The 21,804-nt window shown below is 36.1% G+C and overlaps 1 protein-coding gene across 2 annotated transcripts; it reads left to right on the top strand.

Moving 5' to 3' along the window:
- The first annotated feature begins 1,154 nt into the window (after positions 1 to 1,154).
- On the top strand, positions 1,155 to 6,758 carry galm (galactose mutarotase). Of its 2 annotated transcripts, XM_079634459.1 has the most exons (8): positions 1,189 to 1,533; positions 3,656 to 3,810; positions 3,920 to 4,126; positions 4,792 to 4,873; positions 5,257 to 5,407; positions 5,494 to 5,668; positions 6,058 to 6,156; positions 6,333 to 6,392. In XM_079634459.1, exons 1-7 carry the CDS (start codon positions 1,353 to 1,355, stop codon positions 6,133 to 6,135), a joined length of 1,029 nt encoding a protein of 342 aa, XP_079490585.1. In that variant the 5' UTR covers positions 1,189 to 1,352; the 3' UTR covers positions 6,136 to 6,156; positions 6,333 to 6,392. The 2 variants fall into 2 exon arrangements, with proteins under 2 accessions (XP_079490584.1, XP_079490585.1); XM_079634458.1 differs by having other exon boundaries at positions 1,155 to 1,533; positions 6,058 to 6,758.
- The last annotated feature ends 15,046 nt before the right edge of the window (positions 6,759 to 21,804 follow it).

Below are 21,804 nucleotides of genomic sequence, written 5' to 3'. Positions count from 1 at the left end.
GTCAGAACAGCAGCACCAAACGGGCCAAATGTTCTACATAAATGCGCAGTACTGCCCCAATCCAGATAGTGGCAGTATGACACCAACAAACAGAAGCGATTTGGACGGTAGTGATGGGAGAAACGAAGCTTTTCGTCAATTTGAATCAATTGAACCAATTGACCAAAACGATTCACTGATTCGAAGCGCTCGAAACGTCACACGCTGGTGACCCCTGCTGGTCAGAACGAGATAATGCAACGAAAACTCAGCCCAAACATCCATAAAAACCTGATAAAAACACCTTTTACAAAACAATTGCAAATGTTTTATTGAAGGTGTAATCTATTAGATGCGATACAAATAACCTAATGACTTTAAATATCAAGTATCTTTGGTAAATGCATGTGTTATTTTATTAAACTGTTGGGCTTGTTTTGTGTTTTATGTAGAGTTTTGGTTAATCATACCAATACGAGACTTCTAATAACAACTCTTCCTTTTTCTTATACATGTGTCATTAAATGTCTACAAATGTATAAAATCGATACGAGATCAGATACAATCTGGTTCATGGGTTTACATAATCATAAACCATTGATTTTGTAATAATAATAATTATAACTGTTTACAGTCTATGAATTTATGAATAATAATAATTATTATTAATTATAATTATGCTTTAAACAAAAAAACAAACAAAAAACATTTCAACATAGACTTTGGAGCTAGGTGAACAAAAAATAAAAGACACACACAGGCACTACATTCAAATTGTATCATTCAAAGATTTTGAACTCAGAACAGATGAACAGTTTAGTTTAGTTTAGTTTAGTTTAGTTTCGTTTAGTTTAGTTTAGTTTGATTTAGTTTTAATAGCTTTTCTATTAGTACTAGTTTGAATAGTAGAAAAGTAATTTTCAAAATTCTTTAAGGACTCATGAGAAAACTTATGAATGTGAAATTGGACTTAAAGGTAACAGATTAATTACAAAATTAATTATGTTTAAAATTATTTTATTAATTATCATAGCAAATCAAAATGAAAGACACATAGACACATAATACCATAACTTTTTCACATGACTACAACCATCATTTACATTTCGAAACAGTAACGAAGCCTCGTTTACTGAAATCACGTGACTTTGGCAGTTTTATAGGCGCTCCGAATCACTGGTTCAGAACAAAATGATTCGCAAAGGTTTTGAAGCTTCACGGAGCGTGTTTCGAAAGCGTTGATCACTACTAGTGGGCGGTACTCTGTCTGTAGTTTATTAACTCAACGTGTAGTCATTTGTACTGCCGTGTTGTAACTTTCTTTGCAATGGTGGACTTGTAAATCCTGTCTAGTGCAAACGGGTTGATTCATAATGACCGAGGTGTGTAAAGAGGAGATCGCCACTGCAGTGGGTCCAGTGGAGAAATGGACCCTGCTGTCCGGCAGTGTGTGTGTGGAGATCATCTCTCTGGGCTGTGTGATAAAGTCCATCACAACAGAAGATCGCAGAGGTCAAAGTGCGGATTTAGTGTTAGGATACGATGATTTAGAAGGCAAGTTCTATCATTCAGTTAATGAGAGCTTTTCATTATTGTGCATGACAGGTATTTTAGACTGACATGTTGATTAGAGACAGCTTAAAATAATGTATTGACCTGTTTGCTTATTCCTGCCAGATGTATCCTCTCTGTACTAAAGAGAAAAAAAAGTAAGAAACAATAATGGTTCTTTAATATAAACATGTTTCTAGAAATTGTTTCTTATTAAATGGAGAATACATGAAGGCTTTTGCATTTTGTAATTTTATTAGATTCATTCTAGTTTGTGAAACATCTAGTTTGTAGCCTATAACATTTCAGAATGTAACGTTCAGTCATGCATTTCTCATGAAATTCTCCCAAAAACCATACAATCCAAGCTGCTAAAATACACATTCATTTTACAGTGTTAAACTTACAGTGTCAACAATTTGTGCTTTTAAAAGGCCAACACTACAGATATTGAGAAAGCAGAGTTGCTGATGCCCTTTATGAAATATGGGTTTGTATTATTAAATGAACAATTGCACAACATTTACTAATTTCACCAAAATCTTTGAAAACCGATGTTCACTATTCAAGATTGTTCATAGATTTTGAAATAAACACAAGGGGAACAATAATTTCTGTTATACAGAAAATCTGTAATCCAATGCCATATTTCCTCATGGGGCCTCGGCAGACTTCCTGGGCCTCAAGATGACTTAAAATTAGACAAACAAGCTTTTTAAACAACAAAGATATTTCTTTATAATGGCGTGGCCATTTTTATACAGAATATAATTTGGTCCCACTTTATATTAAGTGGCCCTAATACCTGTGAACTTACATGGTAACTACATGTGTACATAGTATGTAACTACAGTGTAAGTACACATTAGTACATGGTATCTACAACTGTAACATTTGCGTAACTACACATATGTAACAACCCTCAGAATGGTATGTGTAAGTACAAATGTGTAACAGGACATTGGTAACAACATTTTTTCACTTCAGTAAGTACACATGTGTAACAGGAATTATGTAACTACATTTTGTAACAACAATATGTAGCCTATTTGTTGTTCCACTTCCACATGCAGTTTTAGATTTTTACCAGTTTTTACCAGTTGGAATACATGTATTTATGACTGGCAGGACTAATGTTGAATTACAACTAAAGTTTCACCTTGTGATACCAGTGTTACATGGTAACTCCTCAGGAACTGTCCACTTAATATAAAGTGTAATTGTTAAGGTAATTTTTGTGTACATCAACTGGTAACTGCAGTATCTAAGACTGCATGTGGAAGTGGAACAACAAATAGGCTACATGTTGTTACAAAATGTAGTTACATAATTCCTGTTACACTGAAAAAAGTGTTGTTACAAATGTCCTGTTACACATTTGTACTTACACATACCATTACGTGGGTTGTTACATACGTGTAGTTACTCTAATAATACAGTTGTAGATACTATGTACAAATGTGTACTTACACTGTAGTTACATACTATGTACACATGTAGTTACCATGTAAGTTCACAGGTATTAGGGCCACTTAATATAAAGTGGGACCTATAATTTTTCTAGCAATGTCAAGCTCTAAAATATTGTATTAGGTAGATAAATATATTTTTTAAATCCTTATCCAGTAAATTAACATCTATAAAAGTCATGCAATGATGAATCCTGACTTTGGCCGTTGGTCTTCAAGGGTTAGGTCTCCCCAAAATAAAAAACTAACCTTCATGTTGTTACAAACCAGTAAGACCAGTAAGCATATAAAAAAGCTATTAGATTTCATTTAAAATATCTTTGTGTTCCAAAGATGAACGAAACGGGTTTGAAACTACATAAATTAACCCTTTCAGTGCACTGCTATGCGACTTGCACGTGGCTCTGTTAACTCTGCAATTCACTCCGTCTTGCTCAGAAAAGCACACAAGTTGAGAGAAATCAAGATGAACAAAAACACAACATGAAAAACAACGCCTATAAATCCCCAAAAATACTTTCTGAGTAGAATTTCTCAGGACCAGAGATATTTTAAGAGCATTCAGCCCTTAAAGCTTATCAGCCTTGTTGACATATCTGTGTATCGCTAGAGACACTGAATGAAAATAATGATTCATTTCCTTTATTTCACTCTAGGTTATCTCTCAAACCCTCGCTACTTTGGAGCTGTGGTAGGCCGGGTTGCAAACCGCATTGCCAAGGGCCGGTTTGTGATAGATGAGAAGGAATATAAACTGGCTATAAACAATGGACCCAATGCTCTGCATGGAGGACTGAAGGGCTTTGACAAGGTTAACAAACGCATATATGTCTGTTCCTTTTGTCCCAGTATATGTTATTTGTCATTTCTTTAATTCGAGTTAGCAGACATCGTTGCATTTAAGGATTTGTGTGTTGTAGGCCGTGTGGACCACAGAGGCTGTGGATAATGGAGTGAAACTGCGTCACAGTAGTCCCGGTGGTGATGAGGGTTACCCTGGAAACCTAAACGCTTGTGTCACCTACACACTGGAGAAGAACACACTGAGTGTGCTGTACCACGCACAGACTGACCATACTACACCAATCAACCTCACCAACCATTCATACTTCAACCTGGCTGGACAGGTAGGACTACATGCTCAGAGATTTTGGGCTGGTCAAGACAAAACATGATCAATCGTGGCGATTTCTGTGGCCGTGGCTCCTAAATAGTGGTCCTGCATCGTACAGTGAGAAAGATAGCCTGCGATACTTTTCTGACTGTCTCTGAAATTTAGCATGATCATCTCACAGTGTGTTTGCGGCCACGACACACGTCTACTGACTAGCCAATAAAAATGCAACATGAAATGGCGTATTGATCAACGCAACATGGCGCTAAAACTTAAAATGACTTACCTCAAGCTCCATTTGCAAGATTGACCTCTTTTCCCTAGCCACGACCGCGTCCATATTCTCCTCTTTTGCTTCATCCTCTTTTTTTAAAGCACACATAAAAACCACAATTGCCAAAGTGCGATTCATCTAGCTCTATTTGTTTACCACTAGCACAAGCGGATTACATTTTATTCTTCTATAATAACTTGCGTCGTAGCCTACGATTCAGTAGGTGTCATCATCGTACAGTCTACATACATGTCATATCCAAGTTTATTAGATCCATGTCGTACAGTGTGATTTGTTATGAACTTATAGGACTATATTTAAGATTTTATTAATCGTCTTTTGTGGACACAGCTGGTGTATTCCTACTATCAATAAATGCAATTTTAATGTCCCACGTTCTGCAGGGAACACCAGACATTTACGAGCATGAGGTGACCATCTCAGCGGAGTCGTACCTGCCTGTGGATGATACCATGATCCCCACAGGTATTGTTATCACATTGTTTATTTTAGAGAATTAGATCTATTTAGGGGTTCAAGCATGAAATGCTGAAACCCTATTGTAATTGTAAGGATTTGTAAAACTGATCGTGCAGGCCAAACCTTAAGGCCTAGAGACTTGAAACCTGGCCAGATGGTAGGCCTCAATTTGGGGAGAACCTATCAGAGTATGAGCCCGATTGGCCCATAGGTGGCGCTACAGCAACCAAAAGTACGAAATTGCTCATAACTCCTAGACCGTTTTTCTTAGACTCAAGGTTTTTACACCACTGTGATCCTTGGCTCAAGACGGACAGATTTAGAAACAACAGTTCTTTACAACAGAAACGGTCAAACGTGGTTTTGTGTGGTTTCTTTACTATGTACAGGGGAGGTGAAATCTGTGGAGAAGACGCTGTTCGACCTGAGAAAGCCTGTTCTTCTTGGCTCTAGATTGAAAGAGCTGCCGGGTCCAGGGTTTGATCACAACTTCTGTCTGTGCTCACCTGGTGAACCGCCACTGGAGAGAAAATGTGCACGGTAACGTGTCATTTGTATTGGAATATTGATTTCATGATGTAACACTTTATGCATTTTAATATTAGCACACATGTTGGTCTCTGTAGAGTGGTGCATCCTGGGACGGGCCGTGTCCTGGAGGTGAGCACTACACAGCCTGGGGTTCAGTTCTACACCTCCAACTTCCTGGATGGGACATTGAAAGGGAAGGGTGGAGCTGCTTACTCCAAACACAGTGCCTTCTGTTTAGAGACCCAAAACTGGCCAGATGCTGTTAACCAGGTAATTTAATTAAAAAATAACATTTTCATTCACTTGATTAATGTACACTACCACTGATAATTTGGGGGTCAGTAAGATTTAATTTTTAATACTTTTATTCAGCAAGGATGCATTGACATGCAGTCAATTGTTTTAAATTGTAATCATATTTTTCAATTTTATTTTATTTTTTGTATTTTTGATCATCTAATGCAGCTATAGTGACTTCTTTCATAATAATTTAAAAAATCATATAAACTGCAAACTTTTGAATGGTAGTGCACATTATACTATACATCATATACAGAGTCTATTTGTGAACATGTTTATATTTATGTAATGTGTTTGCTTAATTAAAAGCATAATGGTTCTCAATGAATGAGATGTTCCTGTTCTCTGTCTCTCATCAGCCTCATTTTCCTGATGCTCTGCTGAGACCAGGAGAGACGTACACACATACAACACGCTTCACATTCTCTGTGGTGTGAAACTACATGACATGTGAATTTTACTTTTCCAACATGTACCGGTATTGCTACTAAGAAAATAACACAAACTTTTGAGATATCTGGGTGAATACTATAATAGAGTTACCAAAAAATGTTGTCATGTAATGAGACGTCTATAACATTTTGACATATGCACAAATTATATCAACATGATATAATTAAACAAATGTTATTTTGTTACACAAGTGCCAAAAACTGTTAGAAAATGATTACTGTTATTTTTTAAATAAATAAAAAAATATATATCCACAGATCTAATATGATGTTTTATTTTATATATAATATTATAATTTTTTCTGAATACATTTGATAATGCATTTTTTGCAAAATGACATATTTCATTGTATCTCCTACATCATCGAAGAAGTTAATTATTCAAAACTCTAATAATGTATTATATATTTGACAATTCATACTTGCATATGCCATATATTTAAGATTCATGCACATGCCTGGTGTTGTTATTTCTGTAATATTGCATTTAAGCAGTCCAATAGGAATCTATTGAAAAGAGGCCAAAGCTTCCCGAAACTTTGCTTGTATATTTTCTATGAAATATCACTAGGGAAGTGACAGAAATAAACTTTCCCATCGATTCCCTTAAATTTATTTCCAGGGGCATTTTTTCGTGACATGACATTAAGGCCATGTATGGTAACCCATACTCTGAATTTTCCTCTGCATTTAACCCATCCAAGTTAGTGCACACCAATAGTAGCAGTGAGTAGTGAACACACACACACAGGCATTTTTGCTGTGGCGACTGAGAGCGATTGGTGGTTTTGCCTTTGCTCATGGGCACCTCAGTCATTTCCTGCAAGTATTGAGACTTGAACCCGCAACCGTCGGGTTACAAGTCTGACTCCCTAATCACTTGGCCATGACTATATTAAACCCCATGTTTAACATGTTAATGTATACGTAATCTTAGAGGTGAATGCATTTACAACTGTATAAATAATGTTTTAAATACACAATTTTGAATATAGAAAAAAAACTAATTATGAAATTAAACCTGCCAGTAGGTGGCGGCAAATCACTGTCTTAATGAGTAAAGCATTCATTCCACTGGTTTGTTTTGTTCAAACCGGTGGTTTCATTCTGGAACATGGCAAGTGGGTGCTTCTCATTTCTTATTTTTGCTTCCTTGTTTACTTTCCTCGTTTCCTTTCCTTGTGGTTTTAGCTCCACTCCCTTTGCATATGAGGGAAGAATGCACATGTGTATCTTTCTTCATAACTCCTCAGGAAGCTTCCTCACTCCTTGGCTGTGTCCGAAATTGCCCCTATACCCTCATTCACTACACTACGCCCTACATTAGTCCACTAATATAGTTTACTTGAGGGAGTGAATGAAAACGAGTAAGCGAGTTCGGACATTGAGTGTGCAAGAGGGGCTGCCGCTTTTGCATAGTTTGTGCTTGCTTTTTAATAATTATTTGAAACTTAGCTGTCATGGAAACTGTAACATGGGAACATGTATAAACCTCAATTAAACAATTTAATAATTAATTTAAAAGGCATTTATACCTGTATGAATTTACGCTGTAACCTGAATTTCGGGTGCAATTTTATGGAGCCCCTAAAGGGACATGGTGATGGGGGGAAATATATCAAAGCTTTTTGTGAGTCAAACAAAAGGAATAGTTCAGCCAAAATTTAAAAGTTCTGTATGTCATCATTTACTCACATTAATGACGTTCTATCTTTCAACTCTTCAAAAATTAGTATGGGAAACAGAATCTATTATGCATTGATGCAGTTTCAAAAAGTAACAGCTACATTGTTGTCACATGACCTCAACATGTTGTGAGTGATTTCCAGTTATCATTATCTGGGTGGGGAAAAAAATAGCTATTTTGCATTTAAAACATTTTTATGTAAAAATGCCTTGACAGCAATCTGAGCAAATAACGAGTCATGGAATAGATCACAATATTACTTTCTTTCTGTCTCTGGAAATGGAAGGTTGAGTTGAGCACATTGCATAAAGCCTACATTTTTGCATGCAGTGCTGTCTGGTTGTAAAGCCTACTGCAATTTATTTGCAAATGACTTTCTAGTATACCAGTATACCAACATTAAATTTCCTGCAAAAATAAGAGTATGAAAGTATGCCATCACAGCCAACCATAGCCTTTTTAGCATTTCACACAAAGCTGTACTGAATGGGTTTGTTGCATTTATTTAGTAATTTATTTATTTAGTAAATTATGCAGTTCTTTTTTCTTTTTTTTTCACTGTGCATTTGAGAATTGAAGTGTTCTCTGTGTTTTCCTGTGGTTTATAACATCAAAGCACCGAGATAAAAGAAGGCACGGATAAGTAGTGCGAGAAGGAATGTTACTCCAAGAAATATACAATCCACTTTTCTTTATTAAATAAAAAGGCAAAAGTGCCTATTCAAAACTGAAACATTAGTGTTTTTGCACTTGAATTAAAAAGAGGGCAAATGCTACTGAGAAAGAACAGAATATTTTCTCTCTACACATTGATTGGAATAATAGAACACTTAAACTGTGAAAGGAAATGAAACATGAAGTTGACATTTTTAATCTCGATCACAACACGCATTTCATTTCAAAACAAACAAAACTGAGGCTTAACCATCTATTTATAGCTCGTGCTGATGAGTCACTAGCAGTCCCACAACAGAAGATATAGAGGCAGATATAGAGTGGTGCAGGGATGACGGCAAAATCCGGAACACAGTGGTTCCCTCAAGATTTTCCTATATGATGGGGTTTTTCAATTTATGAGTCAAATTAGATCTGGTAAACATAACTTACGCTACTTTGATGCTTTGCTCTACACCGTAAATTACTATCTTTAGGGAACCACTGGCGAATTAGTCTTCTGGCTTTTGACGTCATCTTTGCACCACTATATTACTGACCTATATGTGTCGAGTTTAAATCTCTCTCTATCTGTACAATCAAGACTCCCTCTTCTCCACCTGCAGTTTTTCTCCATTCATTTTTTTTACCACCATAATGATCAGTGCACATAAAAAATAAAATAAAAAACATGCATTTGTTAGGCAGCCTATACTGAACATGAAGGACAGGATTGGAAAACTAACCAGAGAACAAAACATTGAGAGCTTGTGCAAGCCAGCTGAAGTGCATCCTAGTTTATTCTTTTTGTTTTAAATACATCAGCGCATGACAGATTTCAATGTTCAGAACCAATATATGAACCAATCACATAAATCATAAATTCTGACTAATTAGCTGCAGGAAATATAATTTTAAATGGTTATTATATACATTTAAACATTTAGCAGACACTTTTATCCAAAGTGACATCCAAATGAGAACAATATAAGCAATCAAACCAACAATAGGGCAAACATGTGTAAGTCCTGTGACCAGTCCCAGTTATATAGCACAGTACACGTAGCAAGTTTTTTAATTTTTTTATTATCAATTATATATATGTATATATTTAGTAAGTGTTAGTATTAATGGGTCAAGTGTATAGATTCTGTTAAGCAGGTCATTCCACCAGCTTGGAAAAGTCCAGGTAAAGGTCTGTGAAAGTGATTTTGTGCCTCTTTGGGATGGCACCACAAGGCGTTGTTGCAGAACTCATGCTTCTGGAGCGGACTAGGTCTGAAGTAGTGAGTTGAGGTATAGGGGTGCAGAGCCAGTGGTTGTTCTGTAGGCAAACACAAGAGGTGTGACGTGCGCTCTCTTCGGCTTGTTAAAGACCACACTTGCTTGCAGGATTCTGGATCAGTTGCAGAGGTTTGACAGTGCAAGCAGGAAGACGTGCCAAGAGAGCGTTACAATAGTCCAGTCTGGATAGAACAAGAGTTTGGACAAGAAGTTGTGTAGCATGTGCCAATATGAAGGGTCTGATATTCCTAATGTTGTATAATAAGGCAAATCTGCGGGACCGAGCAGTTCTAGCAATGGGGTCTGCGAAGTTTAACTGATCATTAATCACAACTGGTTCCTGGCTGTAGGAATTATGGTTGATGAGCCTGAATGGAGAAGCTGTGATGAAGTGTTGGATTGGCTGAGACCACAAGAAGCTCTGTCTTTGCAAGGTTGAGTTGAACTTGAAGGGTGGTGGTCCTTCATCCAGCAAGACGTGTCAGGCAGGCTGAGACGCAAGCAGACACCGTCGGATCATAAGTGGCTTTCACACTGCACTTTTTGTTCTATTACTACTTGAATGCTTTAAAAAAACTGATTGAGTGGCCCATCAAGTCAGGACAACTTTCACTGTAAATCCTAACGCACAAAATATTTAATTGATTTGAGGGTAAACTTAAATTAAACAAATTAGTTCAATCAAATTCACTTTTTTGAGTTTTTAATTAATTTGAATTGTTCCATTGTTTTGAGTTTTATGAAAGTTGAGATATTTGAGATTACATTATATTTTTTAGTTAAATGAATGAATGAGCTTACTCAAATATTTCATGTTAAGAGCAATTAAAATATCTAAGTAGCCTACCAAATAAAAATATGCAAGTTCTGCTTACTTAAACTTCTCTTAAACTTAAAAAAAAAAAAATGTAACTTTGAGATCTTGTTGTAATTTATTACCTCGATTTTTGTCAACTTATTTGGCTTCACACAGTGTGCAATACAAATATAATTATAAAAAACAAATAAAGACTGTTTAAAATCAACTCCTGGGAGATAAAAGTGCCCCAAGTTTAAGAAACACCTCACATCTAGTGTCCAGGGAATCAGACAAAAGATGAAGAATGTAATCGCTGGAAGAACAGTGAAAGTGTGTCAAAACAAACCAAAATATACTGCTATTTGAGAAGAAAATATGAATACAAAACACATTCCTTTTCCTAGAATTTTGACCTAGATTTTAATGTGCATATTTTACCCCTCAAGTATTTCTCTCAAACATCCCCCTGGATAAAAAAAAATCCCCCTTTTAATTTGTTCCTTTCATAGTTTTTTAGCAATAAATGTTGCCTAACCATTTCCATGTTCAGAGGCTCTGAAGATGGGACTAAATATAGTGACCATAACAAATAATTAATCTAATACCAGCACACTATTAATTATTTGCATGAGAATGTATCCATTCAACAAACCGCTAATTAAAAACAGATTTGATTTGAAATGTAGATTAAGATTAGAGAATGTGAATGTGTGTTCAGACTTGCTGAGAGACGGAAACTTCACAAAAACCTGACAACCTTTATACATGGCAAAATAAATGCATGTCCCCATAGCAACTGTGAATCAACTTGCACTGCATAGATAGACGGTACACATGATATTCAATGTAGCCTTCGAAGCCTAAAAGAGATGTTTTCCTATAGGTTCCACACACGTCAGACAATTTTACATCCCATAATCTTATATTTTGTCATCCAAAATATCTCTTTGGCAGAGAATGTCCACACATCTGCACTCATGAGTTCTTTGTCTTATTAAGCGTAGATTTCCATCAGGATCATCTGTGAATATTTAAAGCCTGTGAGCATCCTGTCATACAGGGATTACCGTCAGAAATGTAGGGCACGGAAATCCTGTAGGTGTAGAAATGTAATAGAAAATTATTTCAGCTTCACATACAGTTGTGCACCTGCACAATTTGGTACAACTCTTCCGTCTTTAGCCTCACGTTGCTTTGAAAACTCAGTTATCAGACCTCTTATTAGTTATCAGACGCATGCTGTTGTGAACTATCCCATTACTGATCCATAGAATTAAACATGCAATTCAGGTTTTTGTTTTTACAGTGAATAGAGAACAGAACAATCTTACCAGAAAAAAAAATCAAAAGCAGCTATCCATTTTTTTACATGAATAAATGTATGTGTTGTTATTGTTGTATTTCTGTTGTTTTCTTGTTTCATTCTCTCTAATGGACAAAATAAACACTGAAGGTTATTCGGGTAGATCACATGGCTGTATACAGGACCAGTACCAAATGGAATTTAAAAATGCATCGAGGTAAAACGGTTAAATATGCAATTAAATATGCATTATCAAATCTTCCATGTCTACTCGACCATGATAGAATTTAGCACGCCACACTCACTTCAGGCCACATATACATTTATTCAGTCATGTCACCTTTCCAAGCCTTTTCTGCAAGTCTTTTATTCAACACATTAGCTGAAGGCCGCAAGTGCATGTGAGTTTTAAATGGACATTTACAACACCATCAGTTCTGAAAACACCATGAGATGAGTTGATGAGAGAAAGCACGACATGAACGGATGTGAGACCTTCACCTCTGATTTCTGCCATTTGGTTTAAATTTTGTATTTACATTTTTTTGCACAGGATCATATTTTACAAATGAAGTGCATTTTAATCTGTTCATTTGGAGCAATATTATAATATGCTTTTGAGGTCATTATGAGAACAGTGCCATTTGGAAAGATAGAAGTTGCTTTTTTGCCCTCACTTTATGTTTAACCCCATTATGCTTTGGCATTTCAATACTTAAAAGGCTATAGGCTAGTAAAACCGTAACATCTTTTAGCTTTTACCCCTCTAGAACATTTAAAATGTATTGGGGACGGCACAAAACACACCTTTTATCAAAAATATAATGGTTACAAAGGACCAAAAACAAACTGTTTTTGAATCACAGCCACAGTATCAAAACAAACAATCTTTTACCAGAGCGAAAATATATTTTTCCTCAGAGGGAACATAGCAATCAAATGTCACTCATGTTTTCTTTTCTTTTCATTCCAGATCAGGCCGCATCTGTAAATATCTTCTTTTTTCTTTTCTTTTCTGCATGCATAATTTTGAAGCTTCCTGATCCCTCTGCAAACACTTCTTGCCTCACATCCTTGTGACATTTGTCTAAATTACAAACTTTGCTAGTGCAGTAATCCAGACTGATAGCATTCAGAAAGACAGGTGATCACCCCTCTAATTCTATGTGGATATCATATGTCATAACACACTCGAGCATCAAGTAGAACATACATTTTTTAAGTGACTATTTCTGCAGGTTATATAGTTACATCAGTAGGTGGCAACAAATGGCTGAGCGAGTCATTCATTAATTTGTTCATTCATTCATTCAACCGAATTAAAAAAACAAAACGATTCATTCAGGAACAATGAGTCAATGACTTTGTCGGAAATCGCATACTCTCTTCAGTAGGTACTTATTTTGAATAAGTTACTACTTTGCGAGTGCCAAAAAAGTCGATATAAAAATGATATATGTGAATGTAATCCTAATGTACTACATTTGCCATGTTCTCATTATCACATGACGCAGCGTCAGTTACGTCGCTTCACTGCCATTCATAAATCCTCTCCCGTGGCCCCATGAAGTGTCCATCGTATGCGCACTTCAGAATCTCACTGGAAGTAGTAGGCCATCCGGGTACTTTTTGCCTCTTTTATGAGTACTCAGAATTCGGGCATTCTTCTTTTGTCACATATTTTCGCCTATATAGGGAAGTATGCAATTTCGAATGCAGCCATTAAATCTTTCCCTCAACTGATTAGTTCAAAAAAGTGATTCAATCATAAATGAAACACGGCATTCATGAGTGAGTCATTGAATCGTTCACTCAAATGGTTTGTTCAAGAAGCATTCGGATTCATTCGAGTCTCGATAATAGAACATCTACTTGAAATATATCACACAAATATTAATATAGAGCTTTTGCATCACTTTTAAGTTTGAAAACTACAATTTATGTAGAAAAAAAACCTACCAGGCCTACCCTCTTTTTGTGTTTGACGAAAGTGAGAGATTTAATGAATAATGAGAGAATATTCATTTTGGGGTGAACTGTTCCTTTAAGCATCCTTGTGAAAATCCTTCTCTTGCCGAGTCACCATTTGTCTTGATCCGCATTACTGCTTTACTGGTTGCTTTTTCATAGCTAAGGAGACTTAACAAAGTTCACAGTTATGTTTTATTTGTGATTCAACTTAGTTTCAAAACACTTTCTTAAAAAAACAGACAAATGGGACAGTTGACATAAGAGTAAGGAATAACTATAACATAAATGTATAATTTAGTAGTGGGAGAATGTGATGAGAAATGTCGAAATAGTTCATATTGAAATCTCTTACTTTGAAATGCAAATTTTAGGATCTTTCCTAATCTAAGTAATTTAATTTAATGTTGAGAGTATTGATATTTATAGATAATTGAGATATTAAGATTTAATTTGTGATATTTATTTGATATAAGATGCATAAATTACTTCAAATGTCTATTATTAATCAAATCTGATCTCAAATACTATGAGGGTGTTTTTGAGAGGGTGGCTTATATTTTCAGCTTATAGAAAACAGTAAAAGTCAATTTTCTCTAAGAGACTCAAAATAGTCTTCACATGAAAAGAATTGACAAAGATTCTTGGCACAAATATGCTTAGCAGTTTTAACACTTTTCCAGCAATCCGTCTTTAATCCCTGTCCACGGTAAATCCTCTGATGGGCTGCTTAAGAACTGAATGTTTCTTAGTGATAACAGATGTTTCACCTGAATGCTCCACTTGTTTATCAATGATGCTTTCTCTGTTCAATATTCTGCCTGACCGACTTCTCAACTGTGTGTGTAGCCTACTGAACACCAGTCTCTGTATATACTAGCTTTACATTCAGGGGTATGAATTCCTGTTGTTAATGTTGAATTTTCATGGACTTTAATTTCATCGAAAGGGAAAAAAGCAACATGCTTTTAAACTAACAAGGTGCAATATGTTTATGCTGTTTGTGCACCCTGCCAGCAAACCAGGAAGATTCAACACATCTAAAGGTCATTAAAAGCAATATGCAGAATATTTCTTGAAGCTATTTCCCTGACCAGAACCGCCTGCTCTCATTAATGACGGTTAGTGAAGGATTGTAGCCAAAAGTTTTTCATGCATTTGTAAGTTGTAAGTTTTACTGTATCTCAATATGACTTTAGGTGTTTACAGACATACAGAATGGATCTTCAAAATCATATGCATTCAAAATAAAATATTACAATGCAGAACAGCAGATTGCTTTGATAGTTTTATTAGTGCACACATCACTAGAAGTTTCATAAGAAATAAAGCACATATTTGTACCTTATTTACCCCTAAAATATTCTTAGTAGTACCTTAAGGGTACATATTCAATTAAATTCAGTTTATTAATCAAGCACATTCAAAATCAACCGGTACTATACATATTACAAAACTTTCCCTTTAAAGGGTTAGTTCACCCAAAAATGAAAATAATGTCATTAATGACTCACCCTCATGTCGTTCTAAGCCCGTAAGACCTCCGTTCATCTTCGGAACACAGTTTAAGATATTTTAGATTTAGTCCGAGAGCTTTCTGTCCCTCCATTGAAACTGTATATACAGTATACTGTCCATGTCCATAAAGGTAATAAAAAGATCTCAAAGTAGTCCATGTCACATCAGTGGGTTAGTTAGAAGTTTTTGAAGCATCGAAAATACTTTTTGGTCCAAAAATAACACAAAATAAGACTTTATTCAGCATTGTATTCTCTCCCAGGTCTGTTGTCAATCTGCGTTCAGGACTCCGCAGTGACGCTGCTGACGTAAGACGCTGATGACGTGTTATCTGGTGCGCCCGAGCTTCGTTTACAGTCTGAGGGAGACGCACGCTATATTCAAGCTATTCTACATTGTTTGCGTGGATATCATTTTTTTAATGGTGCGTAAATGTGCATGTCGCGGATGAGACACTTTTACAGCGTGCGTTTCCCTCAGTCTATAAATGAAGCTCGGGCGCACCAGATAACACGTCATCAGCGTCTTACGCCATCAGCGTAACTGTGAAGGATTGACAACAGACCCGGGAGAGAATACAATGCTGAATAAAGTCTTATTTTGTGTTATTTTTGGACCAAAAAGTATTTTCGATGCTTCAAAAACTTCTAACTAACCCACTGATGTCACATGGACTACTTTGATGATGTTTTTATTACCTTTATAGACATGGACAGTATACTGTATATACAGTTTCAATGGACGGACAGAAAGCTCTCGGACTAAATCTAAAATATCTTAAACTATGTTCCGAAGATGAACGGAGGTCTTACGGGCTTAGAACGACATGAGGGTGAGTCATTAATGACATTATTTTCATTTTTGGGTGAACTAACCCTTTAAGTAAACTGCTCCAGTGATAAGCTGTTGTACTCCTAAACGTCAACTTTTTCCATGTTTTTTCCTGACAGTGCTGTCTGCTGCATCAAACACCATCCGGGCATAATTTAATTTCTATCCCGGTCAAAGTTCTTGAACAAAATCTCATAAACAAGGCATTGTGCTGCGAGTGTGATCTGACATTCCTTGTGTTGAGACACGCTACTGCAAAAGGAGTGATGCATATTTGATGAATGATATAATCTTAGCTGTTTTTGATCAGTGTTCTCCCTCTATAAGCCCTCTCTCAACTATGTGACCGGCGCTCTTTGAAGTTTACTGCATCATCATATTCCCCAATTTGCCTGTTGATCACTGATCTGTGAAATTAGGTTTAGAGCTGGCTACTTTCACAGTAATTATTTTGATCCTCCTAACCTTCTGCACTGCAATCGATAGGAAAATACCTTTTTTGCATGCCCATGAAAACATTTAATATGGAAAGAATACATGCATAACCAAGGAAATGTACAACTGAGCAACTGTGATCATGCATTCAAACACTAGAAATTAACACTTCTAGGATGCATTAAATTGATCAAATTATACAGTAAAGACTTATATTTCACATAAATGTTGTTCTTTTGAACTGTCGATTCATCAAAGAATCCTGAAACAAAGTTTCCACAAAAATATGAAGCAACACAACTGTTTTCAACACTGATGATAATAATAACAATGTTTATTGAGCAACAAATCAGCATATTAGAATGATTTCTGAAGGATCATGTGACACTGAAGACTGGAGTAAAGATGCTGAAAAGTCAGCTTTGCATCACAGGAATAAAGTACATTTTAAAATATATATTTTTAAATTGATATTTCAGAATATTACATTTATATATACATTTATATTTTTTTAATGCAGCCTTGCATAAGAGACTTCTCATACAAAATAAGTCATAAAACACCTTCATAAAACTAAAAAAGCAACCATAGTGATCCGTTGAGGAAATCCCAGTATGTCACATTTGATCAAAATGAAGAAAAATATATTCTTGTGCGCAATCGCTGATGGTAATGAAGAGCTGATGACAGCTGTCTGAAATGAATCCTGTTATTATGCCATGCATTGCATATTAAGAATAAGATCAGCGTTAATCACATTAATAATCATGCATGCAAGGATGCAGTCAACAGAACACAATGGTGCATAGTACTATGGCAAGCCGTTTTAGCTTTTATTCATTTCCAGGATATGAATTCTTGATATCAACAATTACATTTTCACTAGTTAAAATTAAAGTTATTGATATCAGGAATTAGATTTATACTAGTAACAATGGCAATTTTTGATAGGAATTACATTTAGTAACAATGCTAATTCTTGATATCAACAATTACATTTTTACTAGTTAAAATGTTAATTCTAGATATCAAGAATTTTATTTTTGATATCAAGAATTTAATTATTGATATCTGTAATTGTATTTTCACTAGTGAAATGTCACCATAGGCTGCCATTCAAAATCAATTGTTGATATCAAGAATTGATTTCTTACTAGTAGAAATGCAGTTTCACATATCAGAAATACAATTCTTACTAGTAAAAACCTTTATTTTTGATATCAAGAATTCAGTTGTCACTAGTTGAAATGTCTATTCTTGATATCAACAATTGAATTGCCACTAGTAACAATGTTCATTTTTTATATCAATAATTCCATTTTCACTAGTGACAATGTTAATTTCTGATATCATGAATGTGATTGTTACTAGTAAGAAAGCCATTTTAGATATCTGAAATAATATTGATATCAGAAATACATTTTCAGATATCAAAAATGAAAAATGTTACTAGTAGCAATTCAATTGTTGATATCAAGAATAGACATTTCAACTAGTGACAATTTAATTATTGATATCAGTAATTCACATTTTTACTAGTAACAATGTAATTATTGATATCAAAAATTATATTTCTACTAGTAAGAAATCAATTCTTGATATCAACAATTGATTTTGAATGGCAGCCTATGGTGACATTTCACTAGTGAAAATATAATTACAGATATCAACAATTACAATTGTTGATATCAAGAATTCAATTGTTGATATCAAGAATTCAATTGTTGATATCAAGAATTCAATTGTTGATATCAAGAATTCAATTGTTGATATCAAGAATTCAATTGTTGATATCAAGAATTCAATTGTTGATATCAAGAATTAAATTGTTGATATCAACAATTACATTTTTGATATCAAAAAATATAATTCTTGATATCAAAAATGTAATTGTTGATATCAAGAATTCATATCCTGGAAATGAATAAAAGCTAGCCTGGGAAAACCCAGACCACTCTCAGTTGTAACTGAGTAAGGGTCTGGCAAAGCTCCATAGACAATTAATTTCCACAGGGGCGTCACCAACGGACGTCGGATAGATCTAAAACCAATCAGAGCGATGAATGACATGACGTATGCAGAGCGACGGAGAAACATCTCGAGACTCTCAGCAATTCTGTTTGTGTTAACGAAAATGACAATTTTAAATCGCTTGAAACAGACGCGATAGCTGATTCGAACGAGTGATGTTGTGATGTTCCACGGCGGCATCCATCTCTGTAATGTACAAAATCTGCGTCACCGTCTCTGCTCTGTCGTCATCGTGTAAAGCCCGCCCCAACGTTTCTGATTGGTGCCGCGATTTCGACGGATTGGAAATGGGTTTCAATGGGCTCTTTGCCAGACCCACTTGCAGAGCAAATCTAAATTTGCCGGAAGTGGTCTGGGTTTTCCCAGGCTAAATAAAAGCTAAAACGGCTTGCCATATAGTACAGTACATGCTGTAAACAACCTTGCAAAGTTTCCTTCTCATCAATGCAGGACTATTGGCATGCAGAAAGGACAGGTCACCCACCGGGCCGGTGCATGCATATTCCTCATTACTATGCTTGCCGGCATATAGAACTGAATTCGACAAGCTGAGCAAGCAAATCATTCCCACAACGCCTCCGGAGGGAACCGAGTCTGACAGAGGAGTGTGCTGTGTGGATTATCATCCTTAATGTCAAGACATCCTCTGCATCTCAATGGTGCTCCATGGCGGTTCACCACGAAACTATGAGAGGATGTAATCCGTGATGCTGAGCTCAGAATCACGGGACAGGGAAAGGAAAACTAAATGGATGACATCAATGAGAACGTACAACATAAGAGACGGAGAATTAGAGAGAGATCAAGTGTTAAAAAAACAAGATATGTGTTTCAGAATCAATCAAAAACCTTTTTTGCTCCAGTATGAAGTTGAAGGTGACAGAGGCTCCAAACAGCAGAGCGAAGCGTGAATGTCTGATACAAACTAGACAAGACAAAGCACTTTGCTGTCTTCACAACTAGATGAACTTCCCTGACACATGAGAACAGCAGAAACCATCACAGTCTTCAGGCAAAGACTACAGATTCACCTCAGTCACAAACTTACATTTAAAAATATATACAGTGCTATGCATAAGTTTAGACACCCATGCTAAAGTTGACTAAAAAGAGGAATAAAAAATCATCTTTTGGAAATTGAAATGCCTTAATTTAAAAAAATAGGAAAAATCCAACCTTTAAGGACACCAATTTTCTTTGTGAATGAATAATGTATCGTAAATAAATAAATGTTCTTCCTTAAAATACAGGGTGCATAAGTTTGGACACCCCTATGTTAAATTCCCATAGAGGCAGGCAGATTTTTATTTTTAAAGGCCAGTTACTATATGGATCCAGGATACTATGCATCCTGATAAAGTTCCCTTGGCCTTTGGGATTAAAATAGCCCCACATCATCACATAGCCTTCACCATACCTAGAGATTGGCATGGTTTTATTTCAGTTAGCCTAACAGCTGGTTTGATTTGCATTGAGAGATGATCTTATGGAAAGTACTCCATGCCAATCTCCAGGTATGGTGAAGGGTGTGTGATGATGTGGGGATATTTTAATTCCAAAGGCCAAGGGAACTTTATCAGGATGCAGAGTATCCTGGATCCATGAAATAACTGGCCTTTAAAAATAAAAATCTGCCTGCAAAGAAAATTGGTGTCCTTAAAGGGGTGGTTCAGGATTTTGGACATCGGACCTCATTTTCAAGTTAGCCTGGTTGTTATTCATCAGTGGAGACAGTTTTCAAAAAATTTCATCCAGTCCTTCCAGTTGCATAGTTCGCCGATGCTAGGCTAGCGCGAGTCAACGGTATAAGCTAGCCTGCCATTAAAAACAGTTTTACCCACTCCAAAGTACACCAAAAGCAAATAAATTATAACGGCAGACTGTCGATGTAAATGTCTGTTGAGAGAATAATGTTAGAAATCAAACTACCCTTTCATTGCATTGCAATAGTTACACTTTGTTCCCTGTATTTATTAGCACAGTCTACAGCAGCGGCGGAGTGATATTAAGTTACCTAGGCAACCGAGAGAGTCTCCACATGACGCAAGTGTATTTACCTGCCGCTGACACTCATCACTACAGAAGCAGAGTATATTTCACTAAGAAATCAACATAGGACTATGGCCACGTTTGAAAGCCATGCCAATGTTTCAGACTTTGGAGACGAGGAATGTGTTTTATTCAACGAACCGTACATGTATGAGCCGGAATACACAGACGAAGAACTAATCGAGATAGATACTAAAAGGGCAGAAATTGAACTGTAACGTTATCTCCACTAACGCTGTCATTGTCATTCTATAAGTTATGAAAAGGGACTAGCTTAATAGATAGCTTTAGTAGCCTAACAAAAGTTATTACCTGTTTATCTGCTGTTGGTGCATATGGAAAGACGGCTGGAACTGCATTCCTTGTCAGTGACTTATGAACGTTTCGATTATGGGGTTTTTCAAAGTCGTCTGGTCTAAAATAATCACTACAAATTCGCAACTTTAATAGTCTCTGCCGGTGTCTCGTTGTCCAAGCCAGCAGAAAGAAGCCACAGTTGGTTCCTTTCTGGATCTCTCAATGGAAATTTGTGGAAACTTTTTGCATGACCATCTATTTGGTTTATTTTTACAATTTCGAAATGCACAACGAATCACCATGTTGCCAATTCCTTAGTTTATAATCGAATGTTTTTCAATATCGTTGTTCATGGCTACTAGCTAGCTAGACGTCCCGTCTGTAGTGCGCGCTTCTGTTCTGTGTTTACTTTTCGGCGCAGTACTACTAACCGGAGCAAAGTAAAATTCCGCCGCTGCTGAGAAACTAGTTCCTGTAAATGTAATGCGATCATTGAGATGTAAGAGTACCGGACCGGTACTTTGATTTCTAACATTATTCTCTCAATAGACATTTACATCGACAGTCTGGCGTTATAATTTATTTGCTTTTGGTGTACTTTGGAGTGGGTAAAACTGCTTTTAATGGCAGGCTAGCACAGATACCGTTGACTCGCGCTAGCCTAGCATCGGCAAACTATGCAACTGGAAGGACTGGATGATTTTTTTTGAAAACTGTCTCCACTGATGAATAACAACCAGGCTAACTTGAAAATGAGGTCCGATGTCCAAAATCCTGAACCACCCCTTTAAAGGTTGG

This window comes from Phoxinus phoxinus (assembly GCF_949152265.1).
Source record: "Phoxinus phoxinus genome assembly, chromosome: 14".
Classification (NCBI taxonomy): Eukaryota; Metazoa; Chordata; class Actinopteri; order Cypriniformes; family Leuciscidae; genus Phoxinus; species Phoxinus phoxinus.
The sequence above is the reverse complement of the archived record's forward strand: the minus strand, read 5'-3'. Positions and strand labels throughout refer to the sequence as shown.

Coding starts and splice junctions, on each gene's coding strand:
- galm (XM_079634458.1), top strand. CDS start 1,353: ATGACCGAGGTGTGTAAAGAGGAGATCGCCACTGCAGTGGGTCCAGTG. Junction 3,811..3,919: donor GACTGAAGGGCTTTGACAAG/GTTAACAAACGC, acceptor TGTGTGTTGTAG/GCCGTGTGGACCACAGAGGC. Junction 4,127..4,791: donor ACTTCAACCTGGCTGGACAG/GTAGGACTACAT, acceptor CACGTTCTGCAG/GGAACACCAGACATTTACGA.